Source organism: Galleria mellonella, unplaced genomic scaffold, assembly GCF_026898425.1.
Source record: "Galleria mellonella isolate WM207_F2 unplaced genomic scaffold, CSIRO_AGI_GalMel_v1 utg33, whole genome shotgun sequence".
Lineage (NCBI taxonomy): Eukaryota > Metazoa > Arthropoda > Insecta > Lepidoptera > Pyralidae > Galleria > Galleria mellonella.
Genome location: NW_026442079.1, coordinates 14,138,163 through 14,164,138, shown reverse-complemented (window position 1 = coordinate 14,164,138; position 25,976 = coordinate 14,138,163). Strand labels below are relative to the sequence as shown.

Here is a 25,976-nt window from a genome sequence, read left to right as displayed (position 1 = left end):
GTTAAGAATGAAATACGGAAACATTTATATTTTTATTACGACAACCTGTTTATAAAGTATATTGAAGTGAAGTGCAATTGTTAAATATAAGTTAAGGTTGTCGCTCTTTCCACTCAAATTGGAACGAAACGTGCCTCCCACCAAATTGTTTATAATTACTCCTCTCCATCCAAAGGTTGCCTGCAAGAGATCGCTCTTAGCGATAAGGTCGCCCATTGTTTTCTCACTGTAATTATTTCTTGTAATTGTTTATATTTATAATAAGTATACTATTGTAATATTTTGGAGGAAACAATAAAGAGTATCTATCTATCTATCTATAAAATGTAAAAATTTTCGACTCACGTTTATTTTTAATGTGATTTGTTGTAAAAATTTTTTGGATCCTTTTTATTGTCTTAAAAGTTTGACAATTTTAGCGTTTTTTGCAATATTTATATGTTATATTTTAACTGTATATATATATATATATATATATATATATATATATATATATATATATATATATATATATATATATATATATATATATATATATATATATATATATATATACAGTTAAAATATAACCTTTTTTTTATATACAATTTAGAATGGCAAACAAGCAGACGGCCCACCTGATGGAAAGTGGTAACAGTCGCCTATAGACATGAGCAGTACCATGGACATAACAGAGTATAATACTGTTTCGCCCATGATATCCCCCATGCGTTGCCATTCCTGAGGACTCAGGTGTTATTCCTCTGTACCCAGTAAATTCACGCCATATCCCACCCTTCAAACCGAAACACAGCCATGCAAACACAACTGCTTCACGGTTGAAACACGAATGGGACAGAGGTACCCAAGCAATCGACTTTTGTACAAAGTCTCCGTCAATTGAGTGCGATTGAATAACAAATCTTTGCGATAACTCTCATTTGTATGTTACGGACATTTTCGAAATTACATTTTGTATTTTCGAATTCGAAACGGATTTGACGTTAGGGAGATCTGAACGCAAATAATTACGAAGGTTAATTGCAAACCATGCGTGTGTAATTAAAAACATTGTTTGTAAATAAAGCGGCTGAATTTGTCCCGGCCTGCATTCATTAGACTTTGGCACATAAATATATGATAGAATTTTAAATTGTGCGCGCACGACCCACGCGTGAGTACCGCACCTGATCTAAACACAGCTTGGGAATGACGATTCCACTTTTCAATTCTTTCATTATTATTATTTTTTTTAATTTTATTACTTTAATATACCGTTTAATAATAGTATTTAAAAAAAACGTTCATACTCCCTTTTTTATTTCATCTGAGCAGTAAGTACTTTATATTATTCTCAATTTCGTGTATAATATAGTATAATTTATATATGTGTAAGTATATTTGTTATTTATATATATTTATTCGTTTATATATGTAATTTTAGTATGTATGTATATCAATAATTACTAGTACCGCATTCGAGTATTTTGACATTTCCCTACGGTTGACTGGGAGAGAATGCTTTTAGCATTAAGTCCGCCATGTACTCGTACACATATATGTACTAATGAATAAATAAATAAATCCTATATTGTTAACAATGGGACTATTGGATCTAATTATATACAATCTCATATCCCCTGGAAGATGAGCAATATAGGATTGTAGCAGTAGATTCCGATAAACGAGTCCCAGATTCGATTCCTAAAAGGGTTTATTTAGAAAACGATATTTTCTAATTTGTACGCAGATTCTATATTGGCCAATTATAAACATAATATTTAAAATATCATCGTTAAATTATTTCTGTAAACATCATCTGTAATCGAATGGAGTGTGGATGTTTTTTTTTTCCGAGCGGCCACGTATCTCTCTGCGGTCGAGATAGCATCTCTGATAATAGACGATTCCAGCCGCCGGATCGCTACTGACAGAACAGTATGACGAAACATTGTACGTATATCATTAATAAAATAAAATAAATCATACAAATACAAGGAAATTGTACGTAAAGGATATCTGTAACGTGGAGTTTTTATTTATTGTACCATCTTTTAACTGCTTAAGATAAGCTTTCCCCATTAAGGGAGTTTCGCCAGTAGTTTGCCACGCTTGGTAGACGGGTTAGCATCCGCAGTTTTTCTTTTATGGGTAAAAATGGAATGGTTACCCCGCCTGCGCTAACGGGATACGCTGGCGGAGCACCAGTGAAGGGTGATAGATGAGAATGAAAACAGGCCAGTTAGCCCATCATGATGAATTCATCAGGAATTAACCATGATAGTTTCCAGGGGAAACCGCGACCTGGTTGGGTATATTGCTAGCAACGGGATTTTTAGTCTCCATTACTAACAATCCCTTTCCCCCCAGCATCTGCAGTTAGGCTTTTAGAGATGCTTTAAGGGAGACGCTGCTGCCCATCTCTCGTTCTCCCTTAGTCGACTCTTATGACACCCACGGGAAAGGAAAGAGGTAGAATGGGCCACGCCGGGACACACGCGGCCGTACTAATATTATAAAGAGCTTGTTTGTTTGTTTGTTTGTAATGAATAAAAAACTGCTCAACTAATTTTAAAAATTCTTTCACCTATAAAAAGCAATATTGTCAATGAGGTACATAGACTATATGTTATATGATTTTCGAAAACTGATTTTCGAAAACCCGTGCGAAGTCCGGCCGCATCGCTAGCGACCAATATTGAAAATGCGAAGTACACAGGAATTATTTCCAGAGTTACACACGCTAGCCCGCCCCAGAAATGTTCGGTATTTCAGGCACTGCGAACGTTTTATCGTGCATCCTTTGGTTCATGTTTAAAGCTTTTAAATGTTAGGAATGAGTAAAACAGACTTTGTATCTTATAGATCGTAGCAAGTACTGTAAATACTCCCCAAGGGGGAGGGGGGCTTATGTTCAGCAGTGAACAGTTAAAGGCTAATAGTGATGATGATGATGATGTATATTAGTATAGATAATTACCAGAAGGAAACTTTGTACAGAAGTCGTTTGCTTGGGTACCTCTGTCCCATTCGTGTTTCAACCGTGAATCAGTTGTGTTTGCATGGCTGTGTTTCGGTTTGAAGGGTGCGATTTTGCAGGGACATTACAGGGTACAGAGGAATAACACCTGAGTCCTCAGGAATGGTAACGCAAGGAAGGTATCATGGCTGAAACAGTATACTCTGTTATGTCCATGGTACTGCTCATGTCTATAGGCGACGGTTACCGCTTTTCATCAGGTGGGCCGTCAGCTTGTTTGCCATTCTAAGTTGTATAAAAAAAATATCCTAACTTCGTATATGTATTTTACTTTTTTATCTATATAGTATGTACTGACATATCTGATATTATAAATAAGTAAGTGAGTGTTATTTCTTTCCTCTAAGTATCTTAACGGCTTAACCAATTGTCTTGTAATCATTGAAGTACACATACTATACGTATGTGATGAAGAAGAACATACCATAGACTACTGGGGGTCTACCATGAAATGAAGTTCCGAATTTTCGGACTCAATTTCGTGTTTCTGTTCGCACCAAAATCGACCCTATAAATGGAGCTTAACATTTCGTTTGTCATAAATCCTACCATAAAAGTAAAAAGGAACGATACTTTAGCATTTTTAATATTTTTAAACGGTATGTATCAAGTAATTTTAACATCAAATTTTTGTTTCGTTCGGATGCGAAATTTCGGAAAACATTTCATGGTAGGCCCTCTGTTTATTTTGATCGTTCAATTTATCCCAATAACGTGGACGAAGCCACGGGTAAAAGCTAGCTAGATAGTAATTTACTGCAGTCTGTAGGTACATTGTGCCAATAGTTGTCTTCCAAACAATACTTTGTTGAGCCTTAAAAAGGCTACCTGTCGTTTTTATACAATATACGGTGAATTCCTGCCTTAAAGGCACAATAATGTTAAGCCTAGTACACACATTTATTTTTGTATATAATTTTTTTACACATTGCAAGATGAACCAAAGTATGTAAGAATTATTCACACATATTAGATGTCTCTCATAAAGAGGGGTATTTTTTTTGATGGGTGAAAATGGTATGGTAACCCCGCCTGCGCTAACGGGATACGCTGGCGGAGCACCAGTGAAGGGTGATAGGTGAGAATGAAAACAGGCCAGTTAGCCCATCATGATGAATTCATCAGGAATTAACCGTGATAGTTCCCAGGGGGAACCGCGAGGAGGTCGACCTGGTTGGGTATATTGCTAGCAATGGGATTCTCAGTCTCCTTTACTAACAATCCCTTTACCCCCATAAAGAGAGTTTTGATAATAGTTGCTATGCTTGGCAGGTGTTTTGGCAACCGCAGTTAGGGTTTAGAGATGTTTAAGAGGGACGCTGTTGCCCATCTCTCGACAATAAAATTCCACTGCTCGCCTCATAAGACGTCCACGAAAAAAAAGGGGAGTCTCATGCCGGTACCACACTGCAATCTTCATACTGTATAGTAATGAATTATGTTTACTATGTTTTAAGTTTTATAAGTTTACTATTGTAATCTTTTGGAGGTAACAATAAAGAGTATCTATTTATCTTTTTCTTGTCGGCATTACTCGCATTTTAATTCGGTATTACCCGATTAGTTTCGAATTTAATGGGAGTCCGAATTTACGATTTGAATAAAATCAACGTAAATTAATTATAATTATAATGGTTTTTTTTTATACAACTTAGAATGGCAAACAAGCTGACGGCCCACCTGATGGAAAGTGGTAACCGTCGCCTATAGACATGAGCAGTACCATGGACATAACAGAGTATACTGTTTCGCCCATGATACCCCCATACGTTGCTATTCCTGAGGACTCAGGTGTTATTCCTCTGTACCCAGTAAATTCACTGCCATATCCCACCCTTCAAACCGAAACACAGCCATGCAAACAACTGTTTCACGGTTGAAACACGAATGGGACAGAGGTACCCAAGCAATCGACTTTTGTACAAAGTCTCCCTCTGGTATTTTTTTGTAAATGGTCATAGACTTCATGCCTCTATTTTCGTATTATAATAAAAATGAGTAAATACTGAATACTGGTAATAGTTGCCTGTCAATTTCACTGCTACATCCCACCATTCAAACCGCACAACTATGTAAACACAGCTGCAAAAAGATAGAAAAATAAATAAATAACCTGTGGACATTTAACACAGATCAAATTAAGCAAAACTTGTACTATAAATGACAGAAATACTATCTTTTTTTTATAAATAGATACATATTATATTATAGATAGAGAATACCTAAACCAATAGAAACAAACAGGGGGGAAAGGGATTGTTAGTAATGGAGACTAAGAATACCATTGCTAGCAATATCCCTAACCAGGTCGACCTCCACGCGGATCCCCCGGGAATCTATCATGGTTAATTCCTGATGGATTTATCATGATGGGCTAACTGGCCTGTTTTCATTCTCATCGATCACCCTTCACTGGTGCTCCGCCTGCGTATTCCGCTAGCGCAGGCGGGGTTAGAATACCATCTTCACCCATATAAAAAAAATACAATCAAACATATATTCACATGAATATAAATTATTGTGTTCTGTAACATTGAATTTGGGACTATTGGAAGATAAGGCGTTATGGTACACCTACAACACTGAGGTCAAGCAGGAAACAAGAATCGAATGGGAGAGATGTACAAAGAAACAAGTTTTGCATGAAGTTTTCCTTGTGCACACATTTAAATTTGTGTAAACTAACCCTTAGACATGACTCAGGAGCCCCTTGACGCTTGCCGTCGCAGAGTATTCGAGCAAAGGGGAGGAAAATGAAAAAGGCACGCGATGCGAAAGAGTTGGACACACTACGTTATGTAGGTCACGTTCGGTGATGCCAACGTTCCACCCACGTATCTCTGGGACTTCTATTTAAGATTGTAATATAAGGATTAGGCGCATCGAATCTTTCCTTTATATATACGTTATAACGTCGTCGGTAAGCAGGGGTCAATATTTACGTAAAACGAAATTGGGATGCCCCAACTCTCTACGTATCCAACATTGGTCTTTTGAGACATCTATTGATTTATTCAATCGATCTTTTTAAATACATACAAATGTGATATAGATCGAAATTCATCACATTTATATATGTGTGTAAGTCACTTGTGGTTTTATTTTACTTTTAAGAAAAACAAAACCTATGTAGCACGGTAGATTTTCTTCGATATTGAATTAAACATGAATAATTTTTATGGGGGAAAATAAAATAATCGTTATCCGTAAAAATTTATTAACAAATCTTTTTTTTTTTATATATATATAATAAGCATGTACATAAAAGACAAAATCTCCCCGTGAAACACACTCCCGACTCGAAATGATTCATATATGGTAATCGATACATTCGCCCAAGAATGGACAAAGCCCCATCAAAGTGTGCTTTCTTCCCACAAAATCTCTCAGAAGCTCTATCAAACTGTTATTTGTTTATCATTATACCACTATTTTCTCGGAATGTTGTTATCTATTGTGAATGTACAAGAAACTCGACAGTTACCCTTTTAAAAGGGGTGTAGGTATGTGGGCAACTTTGTACGGATATAAAAATAACTCCTTATTCTTATAGTATGGAATTGTAGCGTAGTTTATACTTTGTAGGGGCCACTGTTAATTTTATTGTTACTTTGTAAAGTTTTTATTACGTTCCCTTTATTGTTGCGTTCTTTAATTTATTTATTTAACTTTAACAGGAAAACGTACAATACTTAAAACAAATAGATAATAAATACAGCAATATCTGTGAAGTTTTCATAATAAACTTACACATTATAACGGCAAGAGAAGATTGGCCGTGTGGTCCCGGCATAGAATAGGCCACCCCTTCTTTTCCCATGGGTGTCGTAAGAGGCGAATAAGGGAGGGCAAGGGATGGGTAGCAGTGTCCCTCTTAAAACATCTCTAAAGCCAGACTGCGGTTGCCAACCCATCTGCCAATAGTTGCCAAACGTGGCAACTATTGGCAAAACCCCCCAAGGGGGAGGCTTATGTTCAACAGTGGACAGTTAAAGGCTGATATGATGATAATGAGGTTCTAAAAATGTTAAATATTAATAAATATGTTGGTGTATAAATTTGTAAATTTTAAATCTCAAATCTAGTAATCTAAGCTCTAATCCTGTTTAGCTAAGTGGCCCCCATTTCGAAGGAAGGGGTGGCCTATTCTATGTCCGGGACCACACGAGCAATATATATTAAATATAATGTAATTAATTTAATTTCGTCTGTTTCAAAATTGTAACAATATTGTACACCGCTCTATCCGCTGACATTGATGCTCCTCTCCATTTTGGGTGTTGCTGGAACCTTAAGGTTGTCTTGAAAAGATTGCTCTCAGCAATAATACCGCCTGGGAGGAAAGGGATGGAATGGAGATTGACACCCCAATTGTTAGCAATACCCTATTAGGTCGATCTCCACGTGGTTCCCCCTGGAAACCATAGTGAACAATTCTTATTGAATTCGTCACGATGGGCCAACTGACCTGCTTCATTCTCACCTACCATCCTTCACTGGTGCCCCGCCGGTGTATATTGATAGTGTGGGTGGGGGTTACCATTCCGTTATCACCCATTAAAAAAAAAATAAGACCGCCTTACTGTACTTATACAATTGTATCGTTGTGTTTGTAAATTGTCTTGCTTATTTCCTATATTGTATAATGCAAGGTCACATACCTTATACTTTACTTATACTTAAACGAAAATCCATAAATGTAATAGTGCATTGAACTGTGTTAAAAAGTAAACTTAAATACGCAACACTGTGCCTCTGTAGTCTTGACTGGTATGATATTCATGGGCCGGCCGTGCCATATCTATTCCTATGGAAGTGCTTTCTAGCGAAGTCTTCACTTTGTTGTACAGTGTTCTTTAGTTCCATTGTTTTAAAAGTATTTAAGTAACAAAATTATTTAGCATACAGGTAGTTGGAAGAGGTATTTTTTTTAATGGGTGATAATGTAATAGTAACGGGGGGAAAGGGATTGTTAGTAATGAAGACTAAGAATCCCATTGCTAGCAATATACCCAACCAGGTCGATCTCCTCGCGGTTACCCCTGGAAACTATCATGGTTAATTCCTGATGAATTCATCATGATTGGCTAACTGACCTGTTTTCATTCTCATCGATCACCCTTCACTGGTGCCCCGCCAGCCTATCCCGCTAGCGCAGGCGGGGCTACCACTTCATTATTATCATTCACTAGCGGCCCGTCCCGGCGTCGCACGGGTGGACATTTTTACATTTTAAAAAGTGGCCATTAACACACGCGACGGAAGCTTAAAAATAGAGTAACTTCTCCCGTTTTCCCTACATTTTCCTTCACTGCTCTACTCCTATTGATAGTAGCGTGATGAAAAGTATCATAACCTGCCCAGGAGTATGTAAAATAATTGTACCAAGTTTCGTTAAAATCCGTCTAGTAGTTTTTGTTTCTATAACGAACATACAGACGGACAGACAAAAATTTTACTGATTGCATTTTTGGCATCAGTATCGATCACTAATCACCCGCTGATAGTTATTTTGGTAATATATTTCATGTACAGAATTGATCTCTCTACAGATTTATTAGAAGTATAGATTAAAAACCTATGAATCTTCGTAAAATTCAAAAATCATAATATATAAAATGCCCGCGTCATAATGTTCGTTCATGTTGATTCCTGAAACCTCTCAACCGTTTTCATGATATTTTCTAAATGTATATAACACTGTTCTGTAAGACACTATGAATGCATCCACTCTTTTATAAATTAAATTATCACATAGTCCTCTTTTCAAACATTCCCATTACGTTTCTGTAATTCGGCTGCTTTCTCAAATCTTACGTTGAAATTTTTTTATTCATATTTAATTTTAAAATAAAAAGAAAAATCTTTTACATTCAAGTGAACTTTATTATAAGCATTTTTGAATACTCATTTTTTACGATATATCTATCCTCCGATGCGGAATGCAATTACGGGAGAAAAGAACGGACAGAAAATTCAGATGTTGTTTTTTTTTTTTCAAATAAAAATTTGTGTCAACATTCCACTTTACATAATAATATGAAATGTTAATTTCTTTTTTTGTTGCCAACATACTCGGTTTTCTTTCTGCGTCTTCAGGTATTAGCGACTTTTTTTTTTATATAATACAGTATAATCTCGATTACCCAAATATTCGATTATCCGGACAAGATAGGACACATCGGATCCCATACAGTCGTTACAACTGAAGCACAGCAGGGATTTTACTTAGAATGTGGTGGCCGACAGCTTGTTTGCCATTCTAAGTTGTATAAAAAAAAAATGTCAAATAAACAAATATCGCACCCCGTTAAGGGATGAGATTATTAGTAATGCGGACTACCAGTCCCATTACTAGTCTACCCTGTCAGGTTAACCTCCACGTGGTCCCCCCTGGAAACCGACGTGCTGAATTTCAGGTGTATTAATTTTTTTTTAATGGGTGAAAATGAAATAAGGACCCAGCCTGAGCTATCGGTATACACTGGCGGGGCACCAGTGATAGATGATAGGTGAGCATGAAAGCAGGTCAGTTAGCCCACGTGACAAATTCACTAGAATTAACCACGATAGTATCCAGGGGGAACCGCATGGAGGTCGACCTCATAGGGTATATTGCTAGCAAAGGGGTTACTTGACCCCATTACTAACAATCCCTTCCCTCCCAGGTGTATTCATTACGATGGGCTAAAAATGTCCCATCTCGTACATATGGCAGATATGTTTATAAAAACGGAATAACATGCTGTTTGTATACACCAAGGCACCATAACCATACACCATAGCACCATAACCAGACACCATAGCTCCCAAACAAGTATTATTATAGATGGTATCCCATAATCGTAATCATAAACTCATCGTTGGGTCTTTTTTTTAATGGGTGGATAATGGAGTGGTAACCCCACCCGCGCTATCGGTATACACCGGCGGGGCACCAGTGAAGGATGATAGGTGAGGATGAAACAGGTCAGTTAGCCCGTCGTGAACAACAAGAATGTTCAACAAGAATTGTTCACGATGATTTCCAGGGGGAACCACGAGGAGGTCGACCTAATAGGGCATATTGCTAGCAATGGGACTGTCAAACTCCATTGCTAACAATTCCTTTTCCCCCTATAACCGTGGGCTCTTGTTATTTGTATACAGAAAATCTTAAATTCATAACCAATACAAATAAATTTATATAGTAAATGCCAAGTGTTTTTTTTGCGATGGGTGAAAATGGTATGGTAACCCCGCCTGCGCTAACGGAATACGCTGGCGGAGCATCAGTGAAGGGTAATAGATAAGAATGAAAACAGGCCAGTTAGCCCATCATGATAAATTCATCGGGAATTAACCATGATAGTTTCCAGGGGGAACCGCGAGGAGGTCGACCTGGTTGGGTATATTCCCTTTTCCCCCGCTTGCAAATGTGTACTGCATTTGAGAATATACAACGATTAATAGACTTGGAGAGTGGATATCGAATAGTTGCTTGTGTCGTGGTTAAAGAGTCAAGGTCATTACACTGGCGACCGCGGGTGTGCGTAAATATTGACATAATTCGATACGTAGGTGCATGGTACTGTGTCGATCATTACTTGCTCGGAATGGATATTTGTATAGCGTCCTCGTGGACACAAATAAATTCCCTATTAGTGTATTTTTTTTATAGATAATAGTGGAATGGTAACGCTTGCGCTAACGGTGTACGCTGGCGGGGCACCAGTGAAGGATGATAGGCGAGAATAGAATAGAATAGAATAGAAATCATTTATTCAAATAAACTTACATTGAAGCACTTTTGAAAAGTCATTACATTTTTTTTAATCTACCGCTCGTTCGGAAAGCTGTCTCATCACAAGAAGAACGAGCAAGAAACTTGCGTGTTGCTCTTTTAAATAATTTTACTATTACTTTACATTTTTAAGTTTAAGTGTGTGAATACAAACCACCAATTAGCACTAATTCAATTAAATACTCAAAAAGAATGAATGAGAATGAAAAGGCAAGTCAGTTAGCCCATCGTGATGAATACGTCTGGAATTCAGCACTCATTATATATATATATATAATAATGAGTAGGTAGGTAGTAGATAATATTTCATAATTTTTCATCGTGCCTCCCACTCTATTGTTTATAATTACTCCTCTCCATCCAAAGGTTGCCTGGAAGAGATCGCTCTCAGCGATAAGGTCGCCCATTGTTTTGTCATTGTAATTATTTCTTGTAATTATTTATATTTATAATAAGTACTGGTTTACAACTAACAATCTTATGTTAAACGCTAAAAAAACAAAATGTGTTAATTTCTCTCTGTCTAAAAGTTTTAATACTAATTGCAATATTAAATTAAATGACGAATCTCTCGAATTTATAGAATCTACTGTTTTTCTAGGAATCACACTAGATAATAAAACACAATGGGGTGCACAAATTCAAAGCCTTGCAGCGAAACTAAGTTCAGCAGCTTTTGCCGTGCGTAAAGTTAGACAGTACACTGATACTGATACTGCTAGATTAGTCTATTTTAGTTATTTTCATAGTTTACTGTCTTATGGAATATTACTATGGGGAAAAGCGGCAGATATTAAGAATATATTCATATTACAAAAACGTGCCGTTCGAGCGATCTACTGTATGAAGAGTCGTGACTCATTAAGAGAGAAATTCAAAGAGGCAAATATTCTCACCGTTGCTTCTCAATTTATATATTCAAATATCCTATATGTTCATAAAAATCTTGACTTATTTCCAAAAAATAGCAATATTCATAATATTAATACTAGATTTAAAGACAAACTTGCTGTCCCCAAGTATCGTTTAGAAAAAGTTAATAGGTCTTTTATGGGAATAGGTATAAAAATTTACAATAAGATACCAAAGGATATGTTGGAATTACCCTTAAATAAATTCAAAACATCTGTTAAATCATATTTACTGAGCAAAGCCTATTACTCACTAAACGATTACTTGAATGACGAGTGTGCATGGCAATAGTTGTTCATGCACTGAATTTTCATTTAATGTTAGACATAGACACCTATATAAATATACATTGTAAATAAACTGGCTTAAAAAAAAAAAGTAATTCAATTGAGTTTCTTGCCAGTTCTTCTCAATTGGATCTATATACCGAACTGGACGGTAGGGAAAATATAAAATTATAATGTAAAAATTTGACGTTCATAAGCGGCTAAAATGTCCTACATGAATAAATGATTTTTGAATTTTGAATTTTGAAAGTTTACTATTGTAATCTTTTGGAGGAAACAATAAAGAGTATCTATCTATCTATCTATGTTATCTCACTTTTTATATATATCTATATATGTTATAATTTGTGTGCTATAAGTAATGCAAATAAATTATCTATCTATCTATCTAAATGTATGAAAATTTAATGGTGTACCCGTCTATGCTAACGGTATACGATGGTGGGACACCAGTGGAAGGTGAAGCGATGAGAATGAAGTCAGATCACTTGACCCATCATAACGAATAATATAGTAATTAACCATTTGGGTTTTCTGATGGACTAAATGGAAATAGACCTGGCATAGTATATTACTAGCAATAGGAATTTATTAGTTTATTAGAATTGGACAGGCGAAGTTTACGATTCATTCTTGCATGCTATAAAGTCGCGTAGAGTAATACAGAAATTGTCACTAGATGTAAATTGTTATGTTCATTGTTATGTTTGTATTTTATTAAATGAAATAGATTTTTTTTTTAATTAAAAGTGTCAAACTGTTCACGCATGAGTAAATAGTTGAAGTGCAACCTATTGGTATTTTAAAATTGTTGCCTACATTTTTTGATATCGAAATTCGAAAATTGAAAAAGAGATATATTTTTTATATTATTTTAGTAAAAAATAATATAAATCTTATATATAAAATTCTCGTGTCACGGTGTTTGTTACCAAGCTACTCCGAAACAACTTCACAGATTTTTATGTAATTTTGTGTGTATATTGGGTAGGTCTAAGAATCGGCCAACATCTATTTTTCATACCCCTCAATGATAAGGGTGACCCTCCCCAAAAAAAAATTTATTTATTTTTTTGACAAATTTTTCTATTTTTATTTTATTATGATTTAGCATTGAAAAATACATACAACCTCAAATTTTCACCGTTTTACAATTAACTCCTGTTTTTTAATCGCGATTTTTATATGCTGCAATAGGGTTGCAAGATGGCAATCCAATATAATAATTGTAGTAGGATACATTTTCATGTATAGTTCAAAAAATAATGTATATGGTAAAACAACGTTTGCCGAGTCAGCTAGTATATATATAAAAAATATGCACACTATTTAAAAAAAATTATGATAAAATATTTTATCTCTCGCTTCGTTCGCTGTCGTAATTCTTCTCATGCATTCACGCCGTTTACGGAAATTTTTGTCTGTGTGTGAATAAAATTATTTGAATATGCTCCCAACACCCCATGGGGGTGTCAAAGGTGAATCGTTTATTTATATATTTTATACACTTATCCCATATATACTGCCTCCTTTTATGTCACTTTTCCATAAGTGAAATCTCATTTAACATCCTCATACCAGCCGTTAACTCTATCCACTGTTAAAAATTGGTCTCTTACATAAGAGGATTTTGCCAATAGTTGCCACGTTTGGTAACAGTAGTTTAACTTCGATGATATTTTTAAATGGGTCTCTGCTGCCCATCCATCAACCGTTAAACATATATCTAAGAAGCTTTATTAGTTAAATTTAATTACATAGGACAATTGACTGGGCGATGCTCTCTCACCATCTGTGCGCCGCGAAATATACCAATTTTGTAGTTACATTTGAAGTCAAGGGTTTATTCCAAAGTAGATGTCTGATGATATATAGTTTGTTTGCCTCTCTATCTTTATGAGGTAGGCAGAAGGAATCACAAGTGCCAACGGTTCCCATACATCTGTTGCCTCATCCACATTTACCGTTCATACATTCATCTCGGTTCTGTTAGTCTGACACGATCAAGAAAAAAACATCTCAACTCGTCTAGTCTCAAACTGAGCAGAGGTAGTACTGTGGATGTTAAACAGCTGATTTTTGTTGTATGTAGATATATAATTATATATGTAATCAGGTTATAGACTTCGCTCCCTGTCAAGGTTTCCCCAAGCATGGGGTTCTTCAAAAAAAGTGGTAAAGAGGTTTCTTTTAGGTCAGCAACGGTAATGTACCTGGTATTACAGGTGTTCTTATTCTATATATATATATATATATATATATATATATATATATATATATATATATATATATATATATATCACTGCTGAGCCTAAGCTTTCTCTTAGGGTGGTTTTGCCGTAGTTACCCCGCTTGACCCGTATTGGCAATCGCAGTTAGGCTTTGAAGATAATTTAAGAGGGACACTGCTGTCCTTCCCTCGCTCTCCTTTAGTCTCAGGTCAGGTCTTAAGGGGTGACCTATTCTACGCCGGGACCATATGGGAATATATTCCTGTATATGTATATTCCTAAATAACAATAAAAAGACTTAAAATCACTTTTTAAAATTTACGACTTCATTTAAATTTGTATTGTATAAACAAAGCGTACGTTGCTTGTTTTACATATTACTCCTCTTGAGACTTGCCTTGCAAGGGTTCGAGATTTGAGAAGAAAGCAGCGCACTCCCAACTTTCTAATCACAGGGGAATTTCCATTCTCGTACGGCCTTACAAAGACCTTATCGAGTACACTTCACCGAGTTTTCATAACAAAACTTAAATGGTATTTGGGTAAATCAATATATTTAATACAATCGTAACTGGTCGCTGTCTGTACGTGAAAGATAAATATTTAAAAAACTATTATAGGCTTTATAAACGTAATAGAAACTAAAACGACGATTTTTAGAATTTTTGTCTGTTTGTCTGACCATTTATGCTCGTTAATCTCAGTAACGGCTCGACCGATTTGAATGTGATTTTCATTTATTCATTGCAGTTTGCTCCACTTAATATTTTGTGTTTGTTTCATTTCAATCGGTTCATAATTAGAAAAGTTATATCAATCTAAAGAGTCACATATAAAATGCTATAAAATAACCTGATTCAACTAGAATTGGCTAAAACTTTTTTTGTTATATGTATTGGTTTTGGAAAATTCCGGCCACTCGTGCGAAGCCGGGACGGATCGCTAGTTTATAATAAATGTGCTGATATGCCGGATTTATGATAACTGATTTGTTTCAGATAAGTTATCGACAGATACGTGTATCACCATTTAACACTTCTGTAAACTCTTGAATGATTTTTTTTTTAAAATAAAATAACATTTATATATATATATATATATATATATATATATATATATATATATATATATATATTATGGGTGATAATGTAATGGTAACCCCACCCGCGCTATCGGTATACGGCGGCGGGGCACCAGTGAAGGATGATAGGTGTGGATGAAGTAGGTCAGTAAGCCCATCGTGACGAATTCAACAAGAATTGTTCACGATGGTTTCCAGGGGGAACCACGAGGAGGTTGACCTAATAAGGCATATTGCTAGCAATGGGGCTGTCAAACTCCATTGCTAACAATCCCTTCCCCCCTTCCCCACAACATTTATATTGTTACTGTTCTCCCTCATTTCAAAATAAAATAGCGTTTAGGTATGGGGATTAATCATTATTTTTCTTACAAGATTTTCAGGTTTAATTTTACAATCTGATTTAAAACCAATTCCTCTCAGTATTTTTTACTGTAATTTTACATATACTTTTATTTCTAATGTTAACACAAATGCAATTATATTCTTTGTTTTTTTATACAACTTAGAATGGCAAACAAGCTGAGGGCCCACCTGATGGAAAGTGGTAACCGTCGCCTATAGACATGAACAGTACCATGGACATAACAGAGTATGCTGTTTCGCCCATGATACTCCCCATGCGTTGCCATTCCTAAGGAGTCAGGTGTTATTCCTCTGTACCCTGTAAATTCACGCCATATCCCACCCTTCAAACCGAAACACAGTCATGCAAACACAACTGCTTTACGGTTGAAACACGAATAGGACAGAGGTGTTCAAGGAAACGACTTTTGTACAAAGTCTCCCTCTGGTAACTCTATTGTAGTTGTAAAAATCCAGACCAGTTACGATTTTATTATATGTAATGATTAACGCTTATTATTCGTAACTCTAACCACATTAAAATAAACTATCATGGTTAATCCTGATGAATTCATTATGATGGGCTAACTGACCTGTTTTCATTCTCATCTATCACCTTTCACTGGTGCTCCGCCAGCGTATCCTGTTAGTGCAGGCGGGGCTACCATACCATTTTCACTCATCAACCACATTAAAATCTAGAAACCTACAAACTTAATTTAGTACTTCAAAGACTCGGTTCAATTCTACCCAATGACCTTTAAACAATGACTCGAATAATCAAAAAACCAATTTCTTTTTCCGTCGAATATTTCACGTCCTTAAATAGATATATATGTATACGTAGAGCAGAGATAATTTGCCCTCGCAATATTTTTGTACACCCCCAGAACACCAACCCCCTCTTACTCGGCTCCCCCATAAATTACTGCTTTATATGAAAATGAAGCTAGGGGAAAACCAGTGACTGCGCCGAAAGTCAGATGGGCGGTTGCCAATCCCCAGTCTAGACATATCCTTGGCCAAATATTGAAAAAGCATCCTGGCACGTACGCCTTTGTGTGGAGGTAGTAACGCATTGCGTCTTTTTATCTGATAAGATAAATAAAAGAAAAATTATAATTATAAGTAAAGGATAAGTAAGCTGAAGTGGCAATGGGATGGTTACATAGCTCGAAGAACCGACAACCGTTGAGGAAAAAAGATTCTTGAGTGGCGACTCCGTACTGGCAAACGAATTGTAGATGGAGTGACGACCTCAAATACATTGCAGGGAGTCAGTGGATACAGTTGGCTCAGGGCCGTCTCTTATGGCAGTCTATGAAGAGACCTATGTCTGAAATAATGGCTGAAATTATCTGATAAGATATGTCCCGTTTCGTACTAACTTACATTGCTCCAACATTCTAATTACTCATTATGGGGGGTGGGGGGGGGGAGGTTGTTAATAATGCGCACTACCAAACTCATTGTTAGCAATATGCCCAAAAAGGTCAACCTCTACGTGGTCCCCCCTGGAAACCATCGTGCTGAATTTCAAGTGAATTCATCACGATGGGCTAATTGACCTGTTTTCATTCTCAACTATCACCCTTCACTGGTGCTCCGCCAGTATATATATATATATATATATATATATATATATATATATATATATATATATATACCATTATGTATTCACATTATTAGATTAATTAATAACGTAATTATAATCGATCACCAGAGGGAGACTGTACAAAAACCGTTTGCTTGGATACCTCTGTTCCATTCGTGTTTCAACCATAAAGTAATTGTGTTTGCATGACTGTTTCCGTTTGAAGCATGACTGCTCATGTCTATAGGCGTCGTTAACATTTTCCATCAGGGAGGTCGTCAGTTCCTTTGCCATTTGAAGTTGCATAAAAACAAACTTAGTACCATTTATTACACAAAATTTAGAGTTCATTCATAAAATGACAATTTGGTTACATAGTTTTATATAGTCTACAGCACAATATTTAATAACAATATTATAATAATATTTATGTATTTAAATGGTCAAAGTGGCAAAGTGTCACATTTCTTATCAATGCACAGGAGTTAAGTTTACTTTGATATCTTCACAATCACTAATGCCACAAGAATTAATGGCCAACACCCAAGGCCTGTATCAAGAGTTATCTCGTATCAGAACGTTAAATAAATATATTGCATTAAGTAAACAAATTCAGTAGTTTTGTCCTAGCGTCGAGGCGTCTATGTTATCACCTCAGGTTATCACATTTTTTTCTATTTAGAAAATAATTCTGCGCAGTTAGAAACCTTTTTTAATTCACCGTTTATTAGAACTAATAGTACAAGCTAAAAATAAAAATTACAAAGGTACCATACTGTACCATACCATGTCAGCCGTTAATTGTCCACTACTGAAAATAGGCTTCCCTCTATTTTAGTTGCTTCTGGTTGCCACGCTTGGCAAGCGGGTTTTAAGGCGGACGCTGCTACCCATACCTCGACCATTCAATTTCCTTAGTCGCTTCTTACGACACCCACGGAAAAGGAAGGGATGGCCTATTCTATGTATGCCGGGCCCACAAAGCGATAAGCGGTGAAATAAAGTTTAAATAAATACGATAAGATATCGAATTTAAAAAAATGTATACTGTAAAGTAGCTAGGCATTTATGATGTAGATAGTATATATTCTATTTGATATTTTGTACAAAGGCGTATTATAAATTGTTATAGAAAGATATTATTATTTTATTGTGTTTATACTTTTCTCTTGGTTGCATAGATTCATTTCTCAATTTCGTTTATTAAGGGACAGTGGCGGCTCTTAAATGGCACTGTGGTTATTAACCTACTCTGTGACTGGAACACAGAATAGGTATTTAAATATCTTTTTTTTTAAGAGACTAAGCTCAAAGATATAAAATGAAAGATTCTCGTATTTAGCTAATTAGCATGTGAAATTTTCATTTATATATCGTACGCACGTACATATATGTTATAAGAATAAATACCGTGCCTCTGCGAACGAGGAATTGTCGTCGCTAGAGCGTCGACCGTCGACGTCATTATATTACTACAGTGTATTTGTTATTGTGCCCTCGGCCTTCGCGTATTTCCCGCTTAGTTCCTGCAGAGCCGGTACTATACCAATTAATTTATTACTGTCAGTGTAATCCGAGTGTCCCGCTTCGCGATTAATTGCAGTTGCTTCAATTTCAACCCACTTTGAAAATATAGAGTTGCTCAATTATTTGACTGTATATTTTTGTATAGGTATAGTTTTTTTTTTTTTATGTTGGGTGAAAATGGTATGGTAACCCCGCCTGCGTTAACGGGATACGCTGGCGGAGCACCAGTGAAGGATGATCGATGAGAATGAAAACAGGCCAGTTAGCCCATCATGATGAATTCATCATGAAGAATTAATCATGTCAGTTTCCAGGGGGAACCGCATGGAGGTCGACCTGGTTAGGTATATTGCTAGCAATGGGATTTTTAGCCTCCATTACTAAAAATCCCTTTCCCTCTTATAGGTATAGTTACGCACTCTGTTTGGCAAGTTAGTAAAAAATTGAAATTAAATCAAATAATGGATTATTGTATATTTACTAATTACTATTGGACACCAGTAAACTGTTTTAAAGTCGAGCCAATTATCTCTTTGTTCATATTTTTATTGAGTTCCAATTAAAACAAAATATTTTATACTTTGACACTTGACAACTTATTACACAATTGCAAATGAATATAGGAATATTACTGAAATTGAAAATATGTAAAGCGAGCAGGAATCGAACCTATGCATCATACGGCCTGCCTTTTACCAGTCGTGCTACTGTATCACTAGAGCACTAGTCCTGGTATAGCATAAAAGGAGCGGATTCAAACTTATCTGCTCGGAAAATTATTGTCCATATGTCGTCATCATGACGATGACGATGAAAAGAGCTCTTATTTATTCCAAAATCCACTTTATAACATATTTTTTTTTTATTAATTTTTCTTACCACATATACTAAAATAACCTAGGAATTATAAAATGTAGGTAAACTGCACCAGATGTACCTATAATTCATGACAATGATCTTTCTATTTTCAACGAGTTACAAGAACTATAGTTATTACTAAAAATAGTTATAATATTATTATAACTATATAAGATTTAACAAAACAACAAAAGAAAAACAATTTTTAATATATATTTTGTGTCACTCCCAAAAAGACCAGCGACTCCCACTACGTTATACGCATTCACTGCCTATTACGTGAATTATGTCACTGCAGTGTAGTAACAGAGATATCTAATAATCTGTAGTATTTCGTAGAGTTAAATCCAACATTCGACTATGTGGCGCCATCTGTATAATGCTATGCGAGTTAAACGCAAGGCCTTCGCGTTCAGATATCACGTGCTAGCCTGTGCACTGCTTTATCAACATACAGTCTGGCAGCCAATCATAACACGTGCAGCTGCACCGACTCATCACCGTTCACCAATCGCACCAAACTCCGCTGCGGTCACAGTGCGCACATGTGACCGGCGCTATTTACAATTTTTAATAAGTACAAATTATCATTAATTTACTCCTTTACACATATATCGTAATTTGTATCGACACGCACTCTACGGACAACATTGTGAGTCATTTATTTAATAAGTGACAATGAGTAGAAACGGTAAGTTAGTGTAGATATTAGTCGTTTCCATATTTAGCAGCCGCGACCCTGGCGCCATCTTCGGAAATGTTATTTTACACTAGAACAAATAGTGCCACGATCTTCTTAAAGTTCAGAGTATTTGTAATAGATGGCGCTGTTCCTATATTTGTTATGTTTATTTATAATTTGACTCTGAGAGTCTGGTAAGATAAATAAAGATTTGTAGAGTATTTTTAGACACAATACCTATTTAAGAAAATATTATTCGATTTCTCGTTTATTCTGGAGACCTTTTGAATAAATTATGAAATCGACTTAACTTTTTAATAACATTATTCCAACCATTTTTAGAAGAAAAATAGGACTTCATCAAGATTCTAATAAGAAGTGTTTGAACAAATAATTATATATTGAACGTTTAAAAATAAAGTACTCGAATTAGGTAAAAAAAGATGTGATTAATCTGAAGTAATATTTACTTTTTAAGTTACTTGAATAGTTGCGAAACAAACTTTTGTGTTTTGTCACATGTTAATGTCTTATTAAGTTGATTCATTCGTAACTCGCATCTTATAAGATATAAATAATCAAAAAATTAAATTTATTAAACATTTGCATTTAAAATTTTGTTATTATTTGTAACAATATACTTTTTAATAATAAAGACTTTTCAACATCATACCGTTTTTTTTATGTGTAAAAATGGTATGGTAACCTCGCCTGCGCTAACGGGATACGCTGGCGGAGGACCAGTGAAGGGTGATAGATGAGAATGAAAACAGGCCAGTTAGCCCGTCATGATGAATTCATCAGGAATTAACCATGATAGTTTCCAGGGGGAACCGCGAGGAGTTCGACCTGGTTGGGTATATTGCTAACAATGGGATTCTCAGCCCTCATTACTAACAATCCCTTTCCTCCCCTCATCATACCGTTGTCTGTCAACTACTGAATGTTGACTTCTATCATAGACTGCTATAAGGAACCGTCCAGAGCCATCTTTATCCATTGACTCCACGCATTACATATGAAGTTGTTTCTCCATCTAGGAGTGTTGGGGGGGGGGGGGGTCGTCTTACACTGCGTTACGTGTACGGGGTAGCCACGCATAACCTTCGTTCCAAACTATCATGGTTAATTCCTGATGAATCCATCTTGATGGGCTAACTGGCCTGTTTTCATCCTCATCTATCACCCTTCACTGGTGCTCCGCCAGCGTATCCCGTTAACGCAGGCGGGGTAACCATACCATTTTCACCCATAAAAAAATACTTTTATTCTAATTTTGTATGTCAGCACACTAGCTTTATAACATTGATTTGACTTTTGCTGTCACAATGTTGTAATTATTTTTAATTAATAAATAAATAAATAAAAATAATCTAGAACACCGATACTCGCCTACACATTAAAAAATAGACTTGAAATTATCCTGGATTAAAGTAAAAATATATCAAGACATGGATTAAATGGAGCCGAATACTTAGCGTAAGTGTCTAGACTTATTGTTTTTTTATAAAATATGCGTTGGCCTATATAAATTTTCCAGAACTTTCCAATTAAAAAGTACTCTGTACTCTCAGACATGTTTCTGGGAAGTTTAATTCGTATCCTGGTAAACACAGCTCATCCAACACGCCTTCCTTCCATTAAATGAGCCTATGAAATTGTCTAATCGTATTTCGACATATGAATAAAGCTGCCATCACCTAAATTGCCAACACCAGATAAACACGGCCCAAATCCCGGACATTTGGGCGAAATATGGTATTTCCCCGGACACTATTTTGCCGAGCCTTCTTGAATGCGGGTTATTGTAGATAAATTTGTTACTAAGATTTATTTCAATTGAACGCCTATCTATAAAAAAAATTGGATTCCCCCCGACAACAAAAGTGTCCGGGACACTTCAAAAACCCCTGCTGGACGCTCTACAATCTAGGACAAATCCGAGGAATTCCAAACGGATGGCAGCTCTACATATAACTAACTACAATAACTGGTTAAAGGTTAAAAATTAGAACGCTGTATTTGGTTGAACGTACTCTTTTTCAGTGCCATTTTTTAATCTGTGCATTTTGGGTTTTAAATAGCAAGCGTCACTATAATTTATTATTTTAAATATTAGTCCCATTTAGACATTGACAATAAATTTACCTTTAAAGAAACCTCTTTTAACCGACTTCAAAAAGAAGGAAGTTGAAGGAGAAATAACACCCGAGTCCTCAGGAATGGCAACGCATGGGTGGTAGCATGAACGAAACAGTATACTCTGTTATGTCCATGGTACTGCTCATGTCTATAGGCGACGGTTACCACTTTCCATCAGGTGGACCGTCAGCTTGTTTGCCATTCTAAGTTGTATAAAAAAAATGTCACAATTCGGTTGTATTTTTATGTGTATTACCTCATAACTGCGTCAGTTGTGAACCGATTTGGATAATTATTTTTTTATCTGAAAGGATACACTTCCGGATTGGCCTCAAATAAATATTATCAAGTTCCGTTAAGCAGTTCAGTTTTCATATCAATATAACTGGTTTTTCCACAGCGAAGCAGGTTTTTCTTGAAAACATAATATTAAATTATTAAAGTTTTTTTTTTTTTAAAAAAAAGAAAAAAAAAACAATATATGAAATTTACTTAATTTTTGAATTGCAAAATAGAGTCAAAGTTCATTGGTATCTCACAAGTTACAATCTACTAATTACGAAGGGACTTATGAAACCTAAAACTACAAATATAACGAAAAAAAAAAACAACATACCTATTATACATATTTGTCGGTATACCTACTTGAGAAACACTTGTAACTTTAAAAAAACAATAATAAGAATAAATAATGTACGTGTAAAAACGATCCCTACTGGCTTGTAGTACACATATAATTTTTGTAAACATGTATCCGCTTCAAAATACGCAATTTGTTTACAAGTAAAAAGGCATTCAAAGTATTGTAATAAGCTTTATTATTTAACAAGTGTTTTGAATAATTCAAATTGTGTTCCAAATAGCCGACTTCAACTGTGGTAAAATTGTAAACAGTTAATTTTGAATGTTTTTAAAAATCAAAGTACACGGCCTATTTTTAAAAAAAAATTCTAAGTTATCAATCTGTATGTGTTTTCGGATAAAAAAAAAGAGTTTTCCAAATTTGTTCACAACTGACGGAGATATGACCAACCTAACAACCATTATAAAAAATACAAGCGAATTGTGAACCTTGTTTTTTATAAAGTCGATTAAAAAGTGGCTTGAATAGAACTAAAGGCTTCGCACAGATGTACTGATGAAGAAAATGAAACCAAATCTTATATATATATATATATATATATATATATATATATATATATATATATATATATATATATATATTCTATATTGCACTTGTAAATTACATTGTTAATGCATTTATAAATATTGTGGTGTAGCAACGGTGGACTTATCTCTGATAGAGATCTCTTCCAGTCAACCCAATCTGACTCTTTTTTAATCGAAATTATTCACTTTTTCATAAGATTTTTCCAACATTTTTATTTACATACCATACATAGACTAGCTGATTCTAATGAATTTAATAAACCCTATTGCTTAGAAGGTATTTTATTTTGAAAAATATTAAAAGCTAGCTGCTCCAACTAACTAACTATTATTTTTTTCTCTTTTTCACTATAAACAAAGATGTTTGTATTTATTGTTAGCAACTAAGAAAAATAATTCTTAGTAATTTGCATATTTCATTTTTTCATCGTATGTTTTAGACGCTTTGCTTTGTCTTATGTTGGTATTTCCCTTGTATTCGAGTAATTTTTCGTCCGATAATATTTTAATTAACAGATAATATGAGTAGTATGTATGTTAAATTGAATTACAGTATTAATATTAATATTTCACAGTTATAATTTTACCAGAGGGAGACTTTGTACGAAAGTCGTTTGCTTGGGCATCTCTGCCCCATTCGTGTTTCTACCGTAAAATAGTTGTGTTTGCATGGCTGTGTTTCGGTTTGAAGGGTGGGATATGGCGGTGAATTTACAGGGTACAGAGGAATAACACCTAAGTCCTCAGGAATGGCAACGCATGGGGGACATATCATGGGCGAAACAGTATACTCTGTTATGTCTATAGTACTGCTCATGTCTATAGGCGACGGTTACCACTTTCCATCAGGTGGACCGTCAGCTTGTTTGCCATTTTAAGTTGAATAAAAAAAAAATGTTTATTACGTTGCACCGTGAATTATACTTTCTGATACTCCTGTCAACAGTCAACTAATAGATAATTCCATATGGTGTTAAATACGTCATTTACACATTCATTAGATCACCTAGTCTTCTTTTCATTTAAGTGTTTCCTCTTGTCGGTGCAACTAATTCATGTATCTTCTTCCAGCCAGTTCTATCCCAGACCATATCCTCAACTTCCCTAAACGACATGACACCTACTGTCTCCTTTATCTGTCCCATGTAGTTATTCCTCGGACTTCCTCTACCTCTTTTGCCCTCTATTTTTCCTTCTACTATGCTCTTTAAAAAATCGTCATGTCGTATAAGGTGGCCCAGCATTTTGCCTCTTCTATTCTCTATTGTTTTTATTAATGTCTCTCATCCACCCTTTTCAGGACTTCCTCGTTCGTTAGTTTTCTGTATTAAATATAGTACACCTAGTATTAAAATTTGATAATTTTTTTTTAATTCTCAAATGAATTTCAGTCGAGGTGTAAATCTATCATAATATGGATATTCGTCACACACGTTTTGTGCCTGTATAGTATGTTATATGTAGTATATTTATTATAATTTTAATTGTATTGTAGACATTTATTTAAATAATTTGGCTTCATTTCTGTCTGTATGTCATTTAATATATGCCCGGTAATACTTATTTGTTGTAGTGGCACATTAATTCGTTTATAAATTTTCAAACAGCATTACCTTATAATTTTGTCCATTTGCTTAGTGGATACCTACTTATTTATTTATTTCTTATTGCATTCCATAATATAATTAGTAGATAACATTTCAACTTATGGACCCTTAGTACTGCTTATACTTTAGTTATACTTACCTTACCCTTAGTTATACTTACGTTACTATATTTTTTTTAATGGATGATAATGGTATGGTAACCCCGCCCACGCTATCGGTATACACCGGCGGGGCGCCAGTGAAGAATGATAGGTGAGGATGAAGCAGGTCAGTTAGCCCATCGTGACGAATTCAACAAGATTTATTCACGATGTTTTCAGGGGGAACCACGTGGAGGTCGACCTAATAAGGTATATTGCTAGCAATGGTGCTGTCAAACTCCATTGCTAACAATCCTTTTCCCCCTTTACGTTACTATTTAGTTATTTCAATTTTAGTATTTTGTTCATTTTTCAATTTGCGCTCACGTTCGGTCACCATTTAGTGGAATATTTCACTAATATACCTAGGATCATACATAGGATCATAAAATAAAAGTCGAATGACCTACGTTTGGATGGTAGAGTACCAAGAATTAATGTTATTAGATTATTCCTTAGCTATTATTGTAAATTTTATAACTTTAAAAAAGTAATAAATTATCTAAGAAAACTTACCAACATTATTATGTATATATGTTGCAAATAAAATGGCATAATAATGTAAAAAATAGCATCAACAATATCACCTATAAAAAAA

The 25,976-nt window shown here is 35.2% G+C and overlaps 1 protein-coding gene across 1 annotated transcript in view; it reads left to right on the top strand.

Annotated features, from left to right (window-relative positions):
* The first annotated feature begins 20,179 nt into the window (after positions 1-20,179).
* Positions 20,180-25,976, top strand: part of LOC113518684 (thyrotroph embryonic factor) — a 73,958-nt gene continuing 68,161 nt past the window's right edge. Inside the window, exon 1 of the mRNA XM_052896680.1 lies at positions 20,180-20,328. Within this exon, the coding sequence (XP_052752640.1) occupies positions 20,316-20,328 (13 nt within the window). The 5' untranslated portion in view covers positions 20,180-20,315. The remainder of the gene's footprint in view (positions 20,329-25,976) is intronic.